This window comes from Orcinus orca, chromosome 8 (genome assembly GCF_937001465.1).
Source record: "Orcinus orca chromosome 8, mOrcOrc1.1, whole genome shotgun sequence".
NCBI classification, from domain to species: Eukaryota; Metazoa; Chordata; class Mammalia; order Artiodactyla; family Delphinidae; genus Orcinus; species Orcinus orca.
This window is the reverse complement of record NC_064566.1, coordinates 75,711,329-75,730,004: the sequence shown is the minus strand read 5'-3', so window position 1 is coordinate 75,730,004 and position 18,676 is coordinate 75,711,329. Positions and strand designations below refer to the sequence as shown.

Genomic DNA, 18,676 nt, shown 5'->3' with positions numbered 1-18,676 from the left:
GGAGGGGACTAGTGCCTGTGTTCTGGTGGATGAGGCTGGATCTTGTCTTTCTGGTTGGCAGGACTGTATCTGGTGGTGTTTTTTTGGGTGTCTGTGGCCTTATTATGATTTTAGGCAGCCTCTCTGCTAATGGATGGGGTTGTGTTCCTGTTTTGCTAGTTGTTTGGCATAGGGTGTCCTGCACTGTAGCTTGCTGGTCGTTGAGTGAAGCTGGGTCTTGGCATTGAGATGGAGATCTCTGGGAGATTTTTGCCGTTTGATATTACATGGAGCTGGGAGGTCTGTTGTGGACCAGTGTCCTGAAGTTGGCTCACCCACCTCAGAGGCACAGCCCTGACACCTGGCTGGAGCACCAAGAGCCTTTCATTCCACATTCCACATGGCTCAGAATAAAAGGGAGAAAAAATAGAAAGAAAGAAAGATGATCAAATAAAATAAAATAAAGTAAAATAAAAGTTATTAAAATAAAAAAATAATTATTAAGAAAAAAAGTTTGAAAAGTAAAAAAGAAAAGAAAAAAAAATCCAAAAACGGACAGACAGAACCCTAAGACAAATGGTGAAATCAAAGCCATACAGAGAAAATCACACACAGAAGCATATACATACACACTCACAAAAAGAGAAAAAGGGAAAAAAAGTATATATCTTGCCACCAAAGTCCACCTCCTCAATTTGGGATGATTCGTTGTCTATTCAGATATTACACAGATGCAGGTACATCAAGTTGATTGTGGAGATTTAATCCGCTGCTCCTGAGGCTGCTGGGAGAGATTTCCCTTTCTCTTCTTTGTTCGCAGAGCTCCCGGGGCTCAGCTTTGGATTTGGCCCCGCCTCTGCGTGTAGGTCGCTTGAGGGCGCCTCTGTCCTTCGCTCAGACAGGACGGGATTAAAGTAGCAGCTCATTCGGGGGCTCTGGCTCATTCGGGGGCTCTGGCTCACTCAGGCCGGAGGGAGGGAGGGGCACGGATGCGGGGTAAGCCTGCGGCGGCAGAGGCCAATATGGCATTGCTACAGCCTGAGGTGCGATGTGTGTTCTCCCAGGGAAGTTGTCCCTGGATCATGGGATCCTGGCAGTGGCGGGCTGCACAGGTTCCCAGGAGGGGAGGTGGGGATAGTGACCTGTGCTCGCACGCAGGCTTCTTGGTGGCTGCAGCAGCAGTCTCAGCGCCCGTCTCTGGAGCTCCTTTAAGCGGCGCTCTTAATCCCCTCTCCTCGGGCACCAGGAAACAAAGAGGGAAGAAAAAGTCTCTTGTCTCTTTGGCAGGTCCAGACTTTTTCCCGGACTCCCTCCCGGCTGGCTATGGTGCACTAACCCCTTCAGGCTGTGTTCATGCAGCCAACCCCAGTTCTCTCCTTGCGATCCGACCGAAGCCCGAGCCTCAGTTCCCAGCCCTGCCCGCCCCGGCGGATGAGCAGACAAGCTTCTCGGGCTGGTGATTGCCGGTCGGCACCGATCCTCTGTGCGGGAATGTCTCCGCTCCGCCCTCCGCCCCCCTGTTGCTGCGCTCTCCTCCGTGGCTCCGAAGCTTCCCCCCTCAGCCACCCGCAGTCTCCGCCCGGGGGGGCTTCCTAGTGTGTGGAAACCTTTCCTCCTTCACAGCTCCCTCCCACTGGTGCAGGTCCTGTCCCTATTCTTTTGTCCCTGTGTTTTCTTTTTTCTTTTGCCCTACTCAGGTACATGGGGAGTTTCTTGCCTTTTGGGAAGTCTGAGGTCTTCTGCCAGCGTTCAGTAGGTGTTCTGTAGGAGCTGTTCCACATGTAGATGTATTTCTGATGTATTTGTGTAGAGGAAGGTGATCTCCACGTCTTACTCTTCTGTCATCTTGAAGCTCCTCCCCAGTGTAGAATTTTTTAATAGTTGAAAATGAGACTGTCCTAGTACCTAAAAGAGCCTTGGATATAGTTGAGGCTGAAGCCAGAGATGAGATGGAACATATTGGAGAACAATGGTGGGAGAAGAATTAAACTCTTATGTTTAAACTCTATGTATTTCAGTGTGCTCAGTAAACCAGTTACCTAACTGTAACATAATATAGTACAGAAAGTGCTAAGGCTAGGAAAGATTTTCATCTGATTGTTTACCTGATAGTCATATTTATCTGGTTGACCATTAATCTCTTAAATGTAGAAAAGTTTTTCCTTGTGTGGCAAAAAATATGTGACATTTTCCATTTCAAAGTCCAAAGGGAATGACAGGACAGACTACAATACACTAAGAAACTAGAAAGTTATTGAATATGCAACAATGTGTTTAAGCAAAGTCTTTCATTTGACACTTCTTCTTCTCTGCTCCTTTTGTGTTATCTATGTTATAAGAACCAAAGAAAATGGCTACGTGTTGTGACAATATCATGATCCACTTATGGATGAGGGTGGCTAGACAAGAAAAGCAGCATGGAGAGCCCAGACATGGAGGTGGAGAAGGGGGATGTAGAGGGGAACATGGTGCTCTGTACTGTGCACCACACTCTGAAGGGCTCTCTTGACTCCCCAACCATTCAGGTGGGTTGAGGGGCCAGGATGGATGACACACAGTCTGCTGTGGAGACTTCTCAACAGGACAGTGTCTTGGAGGCAACTGCAAGCCAAGAGACTGAATGGCTCTTACTATGTTGACAAACATATATTTAACCTGAAAATGTTTCCTCTATACGAAAATAGCAACATGCATAATTACTTTTGTTTAAATTTATATTTAATAAAGTAATAACTCATTTAAATTCATGATAAATAATAATAATAAATGGCTAATGTTAATCACTTACCATGTGCCAAACTCTTTACCTTCATTATCTTATTTAACACAATAATCCAAAGGAGTAGTTTGCTATATGATCTCCATTTTACAAGTGAAAAAATTGAGCCTTGAACAATGCATATAGCTTACCTATGTTTATTGCTAGTAAGTGCCAGAGAGGAACATTAATCCAGATCTGCATAACTCTGAACCTCAAACTCTTAATTACAGGTATTAGGTAGCACCTTCTTTTATCTCTCTCTATCAGTTCATCATAATTTGAAATAAAAAACTGCAGGTATTGAGATTTAAGCCAAGAGCTTTAAAAATAATAGAAATTTTATAGAACAGAGAAGACCAAACCTTTCTAAACTATAGATTACATAGTTAATGGTATCTTCTCTCCTTTTCATTTATCTTTCATCAGTTAGTGTTATAAATATGTAACACAGAATATTAAAGTTCAGTTAAATGAGAGAATTACTCAATTAAATGAGAGAATTGTTCTTGCTAAATTCATATTTACATATTTTATTATTTCTACCAGAGTGTTTATTTCAAAATTCATTTCCTAAAATGTGATTTTTCTCTCTTGAGTGTCATCTTTTTAAATGGTAGAGAAAGCATTCCCAGTATTCAACACAAACTTATATACTGGTTTGAAGATAGTAACACATTTCCACATTTGCAAATTTCTTTCTCTCTCTCTGTAGCTAACAAACTCACTAAAACTTGTAAGAAAATTGAACTATAAATAAATAAATATAAACATACATTAAAGTGCAAACACATACAGGTATCCCTTGCTTTTCAAAAGTTTGCTTTATACCACTTTGTTTTTTACAAAAGACCTACATTAGTACCTATTTTCACAAACTGAAAAAAATCTGAATAGATTTTCACTTTTATGAAAAAGGTGAAAAATGAATATTGGTTCTTCACTTTATGCCATTTTGGCTTACAAGTTTTCTTAGGAATGCTTTCCTTTTAGATAGCTGGGGAAATCTGTATTTGTATCACGATTTTGACATCCTAAAAATAATAAGTTGACTAAACCAATTTATCTTATATTTATTGCTTATGAAGAGTATTTTGATGACCATAACATTCAAAATATACCCTACAGTATATTGCAAAGAAAAATTAACCGTTTTTGGTGTGTGGGCAAGAAACAATCTAAGGTAAAAATGCTTTACTAAAACTGCTTTGAGATTTAGAATATTCTAGTAAAGAGGAGAATTTTAAAGGGACATAAAACTTTTGATTCAATATCCCGAGTGTGAGACCTTTTCTCTTCCAGGCAGCTCCATTGGTTTTCAAAGATTACTTGGCCCATTAGAACAGCATCATCTTTTAAAATGCAGGACATGTACTTAATAGAGGCAGAGTGCATCACTTGAGAGGATGTCTCAGGATGTTAGTGTCCCTTTTAATCTGTGCTGCCTGACAAAACAGGCACAAAACTCAGCCCTTGGTTCAACACCATTAGCAGCTTTAGCCCTGTGTGGTACCAAAGCACAAGAAGCATAAAGTATGCAGTACAGCCTTCCTCAACTCACTTTCAAAAAAGAGTATTTCATGTATTTTTCATGCTATTTCTCTTCTCTTCCATAAGATTTTAATGGACTAGAGTATGTCATGTGTATAGAACTCATGATAAAATGGAGAGACAGGCGCTATATGATTGAAGTAGCTTCAGAAATAGACAAGGGACAAATCTTTTAAAATGCATTATCTGAATACGATTTAACTTGAAAAGTGAAAGTGTTGTTGTTATTTTTAATAGCACAAAGAGATTTGTACTACAGAAAGTCTAAAATGATTATTCACCCCAAACGGATTATTTATTTTGAAATGAATATTTATAGAGAACATCTGAATTAGGCAGTAATCTTTGCCTTTGTTTAAACACAATTAACAATATGCAAATTAAGGCAGTGTTTTTTAGAAAATATGTGAGCCTAAGTATTAATATTGGCAGTCATTTCAATATCTGCACAGTGAGTACATAAAATGAGGAACAACTAACCTGTTATGCCCTTAATTAATGAACACCTGTACACAATGAAAGCATGGCTGATTTCACGAATGCATGGAAATCCAACCTAGCAATTAATGTTCAATTAAAAATTCACACTATTGAAAAAGTAGCAGAAAAAAAACAACTTGTGATAGGCAAATCACAAAAGCAGAAAAGTTGGATTTTTCTGTGAATGAATCTTTTCCAACATATTTAGACTAGTTTTTCTTTTCTTGGTTGCTTAATTTTTATATGAAAAGAATTTGAACATATTTTTAATGATTATTCACATTTTATGCAATAAGTTGATCATTTGGGATTCTTTTCTTTTCCTTCTTTCTCTTTTTAAGAACCAGACTGAGTGTGTTTTAGAGAAAGAACCAACTCTTTTGATAATTTATTTTAATTATTATAAGCTTTGTTCGATTTCTAAGAAGTCACAAATCACATTTTTGGTCCAATTCTATAACTATGATACAAACTGTACAATACACAGTTCATTCTTAAACTTCTATGTACATGTGTCTCTGACCTGGGTCCTGATGTGGATAGCAGCATATAAAGGAAAGAAAAGGAATATTCCTTTTTAATCTTTCAACAAAGACATATGGAGTACCAGTGCCAGACATTGTTCTAGGTATTGAAGATAAAACAGTGAACAAATAAGACAAAATTTTCATCCTTAGTGTACTTACGTTGTAATGATTATTGAGATTCATGTTACCATTGAGTGTAAAGACATTAATTTGTATTTCTCCTTCTCATATCTGTAATCGACCCCCCTCTTCATTTCTCTGTTGTTTTAATCTTTCTTATCAACATTATTGATATTTGTGTTTGCCTAAGCTAGTGCCTTACTAAATACTTTTTATATACAATTTTATAGGGACATACAGATAAATCTCAATAAGACTTTGTCCAAAGTAATCAAAACTCTACTAACAATTTTTCTTTATTCTGCTTCTTCCAGATGATGGACAGGTTATCTTAACATTTGTTTTTAAATAAAGCTGTTAATTTTCCTTGTGTGGTCTTTAGAAAGATTCTATCAGAGATACTTCATTCTAAAAGGCCAGAAGAATACTGTTTTTTTTTCTAAGTTAGGAAGCAGTTATTTTACACATAGACATCAAGATGGCAGTAGGTCAAGTTAAGACTATGTTTGTCTTTACCAAGTGTAATTTATACCAGCTCAGATGGTGAAGGGCAACATAAAGAGTTTAAGGAAGTACCCTATAATTAGAGGTAACTGTTATCACTGGTGAAAAAGAGGGTGAGCTAATCTATTCTGAATTTTATAGGTCTGCTGTATTGAATGAGTATATAATTAGAAGAAGAAACTAACTGCTTCAGTTTCATGGTAACTTGATGCAGGCAAGGTTTGGGAGGAAATTGAAGCACCTAGACCTGTACTTGTAGAAACAAGGAAAGAATGTTCTGAAAACAGATAAAATGAAAGAATTATTTTGAAGGAATATATTTTATGATGTCTAGGTAAATGAATCAGGAAAAATTATACTAAAGCAAGCATTAATGGTTAATTCAACTTGCTTTAAAAGTGATTAGGGACATACCAAATAGAATGCTGACTCCCCAATATTCTCACCTGCTTCATTTGTGCGGATCATTCGAGATGGGGTGCTTGGATCTCCAGTCCCAATTGGATTGGTGGCCACCACTCTGAATTCATATTCCACCCAGGGGTTCAGGTCCACTGCCATGGCTGATTCCATGTCCCCTGTTATGATTTCTGGGACTGTGGAGAGGAAGTAGATTTCATGCCATTAAGTGAACTGGAAATGCTTATAGATCGTGATCAAAGATATCACAGGCACTGACATAATTGGCAGGCTGCTGCGTACATCCTTATAACACATGGTCATGTGTCACCTCCCATCTCATTAGTAAAATGAAAATCAATCTTCAGAAGTAAGCACTTGCACATGTCAGTTTGTTGTAGTTAGAATTCTTTCATCTCATATTTACACATAGATTGACATAACATAACTTGCCATGATCATTTTGTCAACCCCTCAGCCCCAGATAAGACACCAACTAGTGCTCTAATTTAAGCAAATAGTTCTCATATTTCTAGAGAAATTTCTTGAGCAGTTTTCTCCTCACAGTTCTGGCAAACATGCTTAGCCACTTGGCAGTTCCAAGCAGCAGAGTAAGAATATATTTCTCTAATTTAAAAACTCCAGTTTGTGGTTTCAAAGTGGAAGCTCTGAACTCTCCTTGGAGTGATTTTTGCACTACATTTAGATTTTATTAAAACATAAAATTGTGTGTCAATATAATTACCACATAGTAAAGTATTTTTTACATAGCATTTATGCTCTATTTGACTGCTTTTCTTGTTCACTCATCTCTGCTGTGTAGGAAATATTTCTGGAAGAACATTTGTTATAGAAGTGAAAAGGGGGAAAGTAGAAAACCTCCCTTATGAAGTTCAATCATTTTCTGGGTTTATATCAGCCCTGGATTTCTGTTTAAACATGGCAGGGCAGTGGCAGGGGGGAACTCTTGATCTGATGACTTGATGGACTTTTACTGTGACAAGGTGTAATTAATTAAATGCATCTTGGATTTCCCATAAAAATCTCTTTTGAAATGTAACAGTAGAATATTACCAGATAATTAGCTCCATGAAAGGTGAATGATCAGCGCATAGGCAGTGTGGGCTGACTGACAAATCTCACAGCCCTACAGAGCTGACTTTTTAAAGCAATGAAATGAAGACATGAAAAAAGTCTGTTCCCTTTTGCTGCACTGGCAAATGAGCGACATGTTTGGAGTCTAAGAGGTAGGGGATAAAGGCCACTGTTGGTAGAATACTGAGCTGTGTATGCCAAACATAAAGGTGGGAAGAAGAGATACCAAGACACTCAGCTCTCCCTAGACCCCAACATACACTGTTTCACCAATACTTGCCTTGGGTCCCTCAGGACTTACTGTTTCATTGACTTCTGTTTATGTCAGTCATTTCAAGCAACTCCAGACAGATAGGTCGTGCCTCATCCGTTTTATTCTAATCCCCATAGAACTCTGCACATTTCCTCTTTCTGTCTCAGTTGTCATCCTTCCCTACTGTTTAAAATCCTTTTATTAGGGCCTTTGGAATTCATAATCCGTCATTAGCAAAATTGCCATATACTCATTCTTCTTTCTGAACATTCTTACAACTTTTAACTACAGTAGAAACATGAATCCACTCTAAGGCAACTTTATGCCTCTCAAGGGGTGGCCCTCTTAAGATATTGTAAAGAAGAGGTCAGTCCATCTCAGTTGTGTCTCTCTCCTCCCCACCTCCCCCACAAATGTCTCTAAAGCAAGCATGCAGGTATTTTTCCCACTTAAAAACAAATCAAAACAAAATTGTCTCAAAATTTTCTCTCCTTCCAGCCTTCACTCAGTCTCTATGTTTCTTTTATAGCAAAACTTCTCGAGAGTTATTTGTGCCTTATTTGCTATCTCCAATTATTCTCTTTCTATTCACTCTTGAACCCACTCCAATCAAGCTCTTAACCTCCAGCATTCCACTATAACTGCTCCTGTAAAGATCACCAATGGTCTCTATTGCTAAAACCGTATGGTTGGGTCTCTGTTCCTTAGACTGTTTGTTCTAACATCATGCTATTACACAGTTGATCATGCTCTTCTCTTTGAAATACTTTTCAAAACTTCTGTTTTTCTCCCTTCTGATTATGCCTTATCAGTCTCCGTTGCTAGTTTCTTTTCTTCTTCCAGGTGCACCACAGATCTACTAACTCCCATTTTTTTTTTTAACTCCATGGTGATCTTATCTAGTCTCATGATTTTAAATACCTTCTGTATGCTGATGACACCAATATTTTCAGCCATGAACTTCCTCCCTAGACTCCAAATTCACATGTCCTATGACCTGTTAAACATTTCTATTTAGATGGGATTCTTAACCTTAATTTCCCCCACCTACTTCTGCAGTATTCCTTACTCAGTGAATGACAATTTCTGTATCCAAAATTTGGGGGTCATCCTGGATTTCTTTCTTTTTCCCCTGCACCACTCCAACTCATAAGCAAATTATGACATCTCTGACTTCAAAGTGTTTTGATTTCTCCACTTCCCTTTGCAGCAAAACTTCTTAAAAGAGTTGTCTGCATTAACTTTTCTCCATTTTCTCGTAAACCAATTCTTGTGAGACTTTAGTCCTTACTATTTTACTAGAACTTCTACTGTCAAGATCACGAATTACTTCTGTGTTGCTTAAATCAATGATCAATTCTCATTCCTCATCATACTTTCCAAGTCAGCAGCATTTGACCCAGCTGACTACTTTCTCTTTCTTGATAGATTTTACTCTTTTTTTCTGTCAGGCTATCACATTCTTTTTTTTTTTTTTTTTAACAAATGGTTGCTTCCCCTCTGTATCCTTTGGATGGCTCCTTTTCCACAACTTCTTTCTATTCGATACTTGAGGGCTTAGTTTTCATACTCCTTTCTTCTTTATTTTATGCTTATATCCTTGGAGATGGCATGCAGTTTTATGGTATTAAATGAAATTTATATGCCAATAATTTCCTAATTTATATCTTTATTCTAAACCTCACTCTTAAACTCCAGCCTTGTATATCTAATTGCTGTCTGATCTCTTTAAAGGCGTCTCCCCCAAATACAGTCATACAGTGGTTAAGATTTCAACATATTAATTTGGGGGAGACACAAGTCAGTCCATAGCAGGCAGGTTGTGATTTTTAAAATTTTTTTAAATTTATGTTAATTTTTGGAAATTCACTTGATGCGCAATCTATGTTAGTTTCACGTGCACTACAGAATGATTTGACATTGCATACATTATGAAATGATTGCCACATTATGTCTAGTAACCATCTGTCCCTAAACAAATATATTACAATATTACTGACCATATTCTTAGGCTGTATATTACATGCCTGTAACTTATTTATTTATAACTAGAGATTTGTACCTCTTAATCTCCTTCACCTATTTCACATCCCCCAATGCCAACTTTCTGGCGATGTCTGTCTGTTCTCTGTATCTAAGAGTCTGTTTTCATTTTGTTTTCTTTCTTTTTTGTTTTTTGAATTCCATATATGAGATCATGTGGTATTTGTTTTTCTCTGATACTTCATTAGCATAAGACCCTCTAAATCCATACACATTATGTCAAAAGGCAAGATTTCATTATTATTATAGCTGAGTAATATTCCACTGTTTATATATTTACCACATATTCTTTATCCATCTATCAATGAACACTTAGGTGGCTTCCATATCCTGGCTATTATAAATAATGCTGCAATGAACATTGGAGTGCATACATCTTTCTGAACTAGTGTTTTTGTTTTGTTTAGATAAATACCCTGAAGTGGGATTGCTGGATTTTATAGTAATTCTATTTTTTAAAATTATGCAATCAAAATTTTAATAACAAAGATACTATTTTTAACGTGGCCAAATATACTTGGCTAAGTCCAGATTTTAAAAATCAAGAGCTTGGTCGATGACAAGAGCTTGTGGAGGGAGCATCAGTGTTCTGCTGCATTTCTGCATCTGGCAATACAACAGCAAGCACCAGATTTTAGTAATCTTATTTTTAATTTTTTTGAGGAAGCTATTACTGTTTTCCATAGTGGATATACCAACTTACATTCCTACTAAGAATGCACAGGAGTTTCCTTTTCTCCATATGCTCACCAACATTTGTTATTTGTTGCTTTTTTGCTAAGAACCATTTTCACAGGTGTGAGGTAATATCTCATTGTAGTTTTGACTTGCATTTGTCTGATGCTTAGTGATGTTGAGTGCCTTTTCATGTGTCTGTTGGCCATCTCTATGTTTTCTTTGGAAAAATGTCTATTTAGGTCATCTGCCAATTTTTTAATCAGGTTGTTTGATTTTTTTATTTGATGTTGAGTTGTATGAGTTCTTTGTATATTTTGGATATTAACCCCTTATTAGATGTATGATTTGCAAATATCTTCAAATATTTCAGTAGTCTACCTTTTTGTTTTGTTGATAGTTTCCTTTGTTATGCTAAAAATTTTTAGTTTGATGTAGTCCCATTTGTTGATTTTTGCTTTTAGTGCCCTCGTCTGAGGAGACAGATCCAAAATAAATATTAAGACTGATGTCGAACAGTGTACTATGTTTTCTTCTAGGAATTTTATGGTTTCAGGTCTTACATTTAAGTCTTTAATCCATTTTGAGTTATTTTTGTATATGGTGTGAGAACGTAGTCCAATCTGATTCTTTTGCATGTAGCTATCCAGTTTTCCCAGCATTATTTACTGAAAAGGCTTTCTTCTCCTCATTTTATATTCTTGCATCATTTGCCATAGATTAATTAACCATATGTGTGTGGGTTTATTTCTGGGCTCTCATTTCCCATACTATTTTGATTACTGTAGCTTTGTAGTACAGTTTGAAATGAGGGAGAATGATACCTCCAGCTTTTTCTTTCTTTCTTGATTTTTTTGGCTATTTGGGGTGTTTTGTGTTTCCATACAAATTTTAGAATTATTTGTTCTAGTTCTGTGAAAATTGCCATTGGTATTTTGATAGAAATTGCATTGAATCTTTAGATTGCCTTAGATGGTTTGGTCATTTTAACAATATTAATTCTTTCATTATATCATTTTCTATGTATAGTATTATTTCATCTGAAAACAGTGAGTTTTACTTCTCCTTTCCAATTTGGATTCCTTCTATTTATGTTTTCTTGTCTGATTGTTATGGCTAGGACTTCCATAAAGGTAGTAAAAGTGGGCATACTTGTTTTGTTCCTGATCTTAGAGGAAATGCTTTCAGCTTTTCACCATTCAATATGATGTTAGTTATGGGCTTGTCATTTATGACCTTTACTATGTTGAAGCATATTTCCTCTATACCCACTTTGTTGAGAATTTTTATCATAAATGGATGTTGATTTTTTTCAAAAGCTTTTCTGTATCTACTTTGATATGTATATGATTTTTATTCTTCAATTATTTAATGTGGTATATCACACTGATTGATTTAGGAATATTGAATCATCTTTGCATTCCTGGTATAAATCCCACTTAACCTTGCTGTATGATCTTTTTTATGCATTGTTGAATTTAGTTTGTTAACATTTTGTTGAGGATTTTTGAATCCATGTTCATCAGTGATATTGGCATATATTTTTATTTTTTGTGTTGTCTTTATCTAGTTTTGTTATCAGGGTGATGTTGGCCTCATAGAAAGAGTTTAGAAATGTTCCTTCCTCTTTAATTTTTTTGGATAGTTTGAGAAGAATAGGTACTAACTCTTCTTTAAATGTTTAGTAGAAATACCCTTTGAAGTCATCTGGTCCTGTACTTCTTTTTGTTGGCTTTTATTTTTTTTATTACTGATTCATTTTCAATACTAGTAACTGATCTGTTTTATTTTCCATTTCTTTCTGATTCAGTCTTGGGAGATTATAAGTTTCTAGAAATTTATCTATTTCTTCTAGATTGTCAATTTATTGGCAAATAATTTTTCATAGTAATCTCTTATGATCCTTTATAAGAGATTATTATTATTATTATTTATGTAACTGTTGTAACTTCTCTTTCATTCTTGATTTTATTGATATGGGCTCTCTTTTTCTTGATGAGTCTGACTAAAGGTTTATCAATTTTGTTTATACTTTCAAAGAAACAGCTCCTAGTTTTATTGGTTTTTGTTTCCTATTGTTTTATTTAGTCTCTATTTCACTTATTTCTGCTCTGAAATTTATTATTTCATATCTTCCACTAACTTTGGGTTTTATTTGTTCCTTTACTACTTCCTTTAGGGGTAAGGGTAGGCTGTTTCCTTGAGATTTTTCTGGTTTCCTGAGGTAGACTTGTATTTCTAAAACTTTAGAACTGCTTTTGCAGCATCCCATAGATGTTAAGATGTTGTTTTAATTTTCATATGTCACCAGGAATTTTTTTGATTTCCTCTTTGATTTCTTCAGTGACCCATTGATTTTTTTTATAAGGAGTCTTTCATTTCTTAATGTTAGTTATTATTCTTTTTTCCAAATAATATACCTTAGCAGAACAATGCTTTCTTTATTTTTTTAAATTTATTTTATTTATTTATTTATTTAGGCTGTGCAGCCTGCAGGATCTTAGTTCCCCAACCAGGGATTGAACCCATACCCCCTGCTGTGGAAGCACAGAGTTTTAACCACTGGACCACCAGAGAAATCCCCCACCATTGGTTGTTTAGTAGTATATTGTTTAGCCTCCATGTGTTTGTGTTTTTTGTAGTTTTTTTTCCTTGTAGTTGATTTCTAGTCTTTAATCATTGCATTTGGATAAGTGCTCAGTATGGTTTCATTCTTCATGAATTTACTGAGACTTGTTTTGTGGTCTAGCATGTGGTCTATCCTGGAGAATATTTCATGTGCACTTGAGAAGAATGTGTATTCTGCTGTTTTTGGATGGAATATTCTGTAGATATCTGTTAATCTATCTGGTCTAATGTGTCATTTAAGGGCAGTGTTTCCTTATTGGTTTTTCTGCCTGGATGATCTGTTCATTGAGGTAAGCAAGATCTTAAATTCTCCACTATTATTGTGTTACTGCCAATTTTTTCTTTATGTTTGTTAATATATGCTTTATGTATATGTGTTCCTAGGTTGGGTGCATATATATTTACAATTGTTATATTTTCTTTTTGGATTGATCTCTTTAGCTTTATGTAATATCTTTCTTTGTCTCTTGTTACAGCTTTTGTTTTAAAGTCTATATTGTCTAATATAAATATTGCTACTACAGCTTTCTCTTTGTTTCAATTTGCATGGAATATCTTTTTCCAGCCCCTCACTTCCAATTTGTTTCCTTAGAATTGATGTGAGTCTCTTGTCATTGCATATATGGCTCTTTTTTTTCATCCATTCAGCCACTGTATTTCTTTTGATTGGAGCATTTAGTCTATTTAAATTTAAAGTAATTATTGATAAGTATGTACTTATTGTTATTTTGTTAACTGCTTTGTGGTAGTTTCCACAGTTCATTTTTGTTCACTTCTCCTTTTGCTCTCTTCCCTTGTGGTTTGATGACTATCTTTAGTTTTATGTTTGAATTCCTGTCCCTCTTTTGTGTGTATCTCATATCTCTTGTAAATTTTTGGTTTGTGGTTACCATGAGGTTCATATATAACTATATAACTATATAACTATATATATATATAATTATTTAAGTTGATGATCTCTTAAATTTGAATGCATTCTAATAAGCCTGCATTTTTACTCCCGCCAAAGTTTAGTATTTTTCACATCATTTTACACCTTTTGCTTTGTGTATCCCTTAACAACTTGTTGTGGATATAGATGCTTTTACTACTTTTGTCTTTAACCTTCCTACTAGCTTTATAAATGGTTGATCTATCACTTTTATTGTATGTTTCACTTTATTGTATGTTTGTTTGCCTTTGCTTGTCTGTAAATCTCTTCACATCTGAGTGATAGCTTTTCTGGGTAGAGTATTCTTGTTTGTAGGTTTTTTCCTTTCATCACTTTGAATATATCATGCCACTTCCTTCTGGCCTGCAATGTTTATGCTAAAAATTCAGCTGATTTTTCTATGGAAGTTCTCTTGTAACTTGTTTTTCTCTTGCTGATTTTAAAAAATATCCTTTTATCTTTGATGTTGACATTTAATTATGGTATGTCTTGGTGTGGGCTTCTATGGGTTGATCTTGTTTGGGACACTGAGTGCTTCCAGGAACCTGATGTTTGTTTCCATTATGAGGTTAGGGAAGTTTTCAGCTATTATTTCTTCAAATGATTTCTCTGACCCTTCTTCTGGGACCTCTATAACATGAATGCTATTACATTAGATGTTGTCCCAGTGGTCTCTTAAACTGTCCTTTTTTTTTTTTTGCAGTATGCGGGCTTCTCACTGCTGTGGCCTCTTCCATTGTGGAGCACAGGCTCCAGACGTGCAGGCTCAGTGACCATGGCTCATGGGCCCAGCCACTCCACGGCATGTGGGATCTTCCTGGACCAGGGCACAAACCTGTGTCCCCTTCATCGGCACGTGGACTCTCAACCACTGTGCCACCAGGGAAGCCCATGTCCTATTTTTTTAAAAAAATTTTTTTTCTTTTTTCAACTTGGGTGATTTTCACTACTGTGTCTTCAGTTTGATCTGTTCCTCTGTATTATATAATATAGTATTGATTTCTTCTAGTGTATTTATTTCAGATATTGTATTTTTCAGCTCTGTTTGGATCCTCTTTATATTTTCTAACTCTTTGTTAAAATTATCACCACATTCATCTATGTTCTCCTGAGTGTAGTGAGCATCTTTATGAACATTATCTTGAATTTCTTACCAGGTAGATTGCTTATCTCCACTTTGTTTAGTTCTTTTTCTGAGGTATTATGAGATTTTTTTCTTTTTCCTTTTTATCATATTCCTCTGTCTCCTCATCTTGCCTAATTCTTTGCTTATTTCTATGTGTTGGATGAGTCAGTTATACTTCCCCATCATTGAGAAGTAGCCTCATGTAGGAGACATCTAATAGACGTCCAACAGCACACTCCCTTCTAGTCACTGGAGCTATATACTCTAGGGGTCTCCCCTATTTGGGTTGCATGGACCCATCTATTGTAATGAGGCTGACTACTGTGGGTGCTCTAGTGGGCTAGACTGGCCTCCATTCTGTTTGACTCTCAGGTGCTGCCTCATGGCTGCTGGCCTGCTAAGGACAGGGCCAAGTTTTGAAATGGTTGGCTGCTCAGCCTGTGTGGGCCCTGAGCTGGTGTCAGCCTGCTGGTGGGCAGGTAGGCCCTCAGCAATAATAGGTTAGACAGAGGACTCCAAAATGGCACTTGACAACATCAGTGTGCTTGTGGTAGAATGAGCTCCCCCAAATGGCTGTCACCAGTGTCTCTATCCCCAAGGGGAGCTCCATTGCCTCCTGCTTTTCTAGGAGGCTCTCCAAGATCAGCAAGTGGGCTGACCCAGATACCTTTAAAATTATGGCCCCTACACTGGGACTTGAAATGTGTGAGATTTTGTGTATGCCTTTTACTAGTGGAGTCCCTATTTCCTACAGCCCTCCAATTCTCCTGAATGCAAGCCCCACTAGCCTTCAAAGACAGAAGTTCTAGAGACTCTTCTTCCTGGTGCAGGATGCCCAGGGTGGGGAGCCCAATGTAGGGCTTGGAATCCTTGCTCCTTGGGGAGAACCTCTGAGACTGTGATTATCCTCCCATTTGTGGGTCACATACCTGGTGGTGTGGGTCTCAACTACACAGTGTCTCTGTCCCTCCTCCCCATCTCTTTTATGGTTTCTTCTTTATATCTTCAGTTGCAGAATAATGTTTTCTCCTAGTCTTAGGGTCATTCTCATAGGTAGTCATTCTGTAAATAGCTGTAGTTTTGGTGTGCCCATGGGAAGTGGTGAGTTAAGGATCTTTCTACTCAGCTATCTTCACCACACATCTCTTGAAATTTTAAATAGTGTGGTCAGTATGAGCCTCATTAAGAAGGTGCATTTGAGTGAACTTTTGAATGAAGTTTGGATTTAGCTATGCCAGTATTTGGAGGAAAGCATCCCATGTAAAAGGAGTAACTAGTACAAAGGTATTAGATGCATTATAGGCAGGACATTAGAAGACCAGTGAGTCAGGAGCAGAGTGAGAATGGTAGAAAATGAGTTTGTAGAAGGATTGGAGGAACAAAGTCATAAAGGATTCGGGCTTTCATCCTGAGAGAAATGAAGAGACATTGGGGAATTGATACTGTGTTATCTTTAATATATTAAGCTATGTTGAAAATAGGAAGTAATTAAGGTTAAATGAAGTCATAAGGGTGGGGCAATGATTTGATAAGAATAGTGTCTTTATAAGAAGAGACGCTGGAAAACTTGCTTCCTGTCTGTCTGCTATGTGAGTACGCAGTGAGAGGGCTACTATCTGCAAGCCAGGGGGAGCATTCTCAGCAGAAATCAAAAGGAACTGGCTGACACCTACATGCTCAGTCACCAGAACTGTTAGAAAATAATATTTTGTTGTTTTAGCCACCTAGGTGATGGCATTTGGTTATGACAGCCCAAGCAGACTAATATACTACCTCTTCCACAGTACTTCTGATCTTCCTTACAATATAATATTTCTTTATTTGTTTCATTCATTAACTTCCAAGATACTGTTTAACTTACATGTTTATTATGTTCTCTGTTTATTGTTTGTCCTCACCCATGTGAATACCGTCTACACAAGAGCATGAATATTTTGTTTTGTTTTGTTCCCTCATACATCCTAAGTGCCTAGATCACTGTCTGAAGGTTTCTTGTTACATTATTGTTGAATGAATGAAAGGGGAGTTCAAATTGCCAGGTGTGACCAACAGTTAATTTCTGTTTTAATCTTGATGTAATTATTTCTGATGCAATGCTAAAAAACAAAACTAGTATAAAATTTATAACTATCCTTCCTCCCAAAGCTACATATATTTATATTCTCCTAGCCATAACTATAGGTTTTAAAGACTCTTACCTAGGGGGAGACATTCAAGATGGCAGAGGAGTAAGATGTGGAGATCACCTTTCTTCCCACAAATACAACAGAAATACATCTACATGTGGAACAACTCCTACAGAACACCTACTGAATGTTGGCAGAAAACCTCAGACTTCCCAAAAGCCTCAGGAGCAGCGGATTAAGTCTCCACAATCAACGTGATGTACCCTGTATCTCTGGAATACCTGAATAGACAGCAAATCATCCCAAAATTGAGGCGGTGAAATTTGGGAGCAACTGCAGACTTGAGATATATATTTTTTTCTATTTTTGCGAGTGTGTATGTGTATGCTTCTTTGTGTGATTGTGTATGTATAACTATGTTTTACAATTTTTCATAGGGTTCTCTCTGTCCTTTTTACTTTTTTTTAAGTATGGTTTTTAGCACTTGTTATCACTGGTGGACTAGTTTTTTGGTTTGGTTGCTCTCTTCTTTCATTCTTTTTAAATTACTTTTTAATTTTTAATAATTTTAAAAAAATTATTTTAATAACTTTATTTTATTTATTTATTTATTTTTTATTTTAATCTCCCTTTCCTTTGAAACCATGTGGCTGACAGTCTTGGTGCTCCAGCTGGGTGTCAGGCCTCTGATGAGGGACAGCTGAGTTCAGAATGTTGGCCCACCAGAGACCTCCTGGCTCCATGTGATATCAAATGGTGAAAGCTCTCCCAGAGATCTCTGTCACAGAGCTAAGACTCAGCTCCACTCAACGACCAGCAAGCTACAGTGTTGGACAGCCTATGCCAAACAATTAGCAAGACAGGAACACAACCCCACCCATTAGCAGAGAGGCTGCCAAAAATCATAAGGTCACAGACACCCCAAAACACACCACTGGAAGTGGTCCTGCACACCAGAAAGACAAGATGCAGTGCCACCCACCAGAAAACAGGCACCAGTTCCCTACACCAGGAGGCCTACACAACCCACTGAAGCAACCTTAGTCACTAGGGACAGACACCTAAAACAACACAAAATACGAAGCTACTTCCTGTGAAAAGTAGACCCCAAACACAGTAAGTTAAGAAAAATGAGAAGACAGAGAAACACACAGCAGATGAAGGAGCAAGGTAAAAACCCACCAGACCAAACAAATGAAGAGGAAATGGGCAATCTACCTGAAAAAGAATTCAGAGTAATGATAGTAAAGATGATCCAAAATCTTGGAAATAGAATGGAGAAAACACAAAAATGTTTAACAAGGACCTAGAAGAATGAAAGAGCAAACAAACAATGATGAACAACAACAAAAAAATGAAATTAAAATTTTTCTAGAAGGTATCAGTAGCAGAATAACTGAGGCAGAAGAAACGGATAAGTGACCTGGAAGATAAAATACAGGAAATTACTACTACAGAGTATAATAAAGAAAAAAATAATG

The 18,676-nt window shown here is 36.8% G+C and overlaps 1 protein-coding gene across 1 annotated transcript in view; it reads right to left on the bottom strand.

Moving 5' to 3' along the window:
• CNTN5 (contactin 5) overlaps positions 1–18,676 on the bottom strand; it is a 1,406,915-nt gene that overhangs the window by 68,068 nt on the left and 1,320,171 nt on the right. Inside the window, exon 18 of the mRNA XM_049713144.1 lies at positions 6,366–6,515. Within this exon, the coding sequence (XP_049569101.1) occupies positions 6,366–6,515 (150 nt within the window). The remainder of the gene's footprint in view (positions 1–6,365; positions 6,516–18,676) is intronic.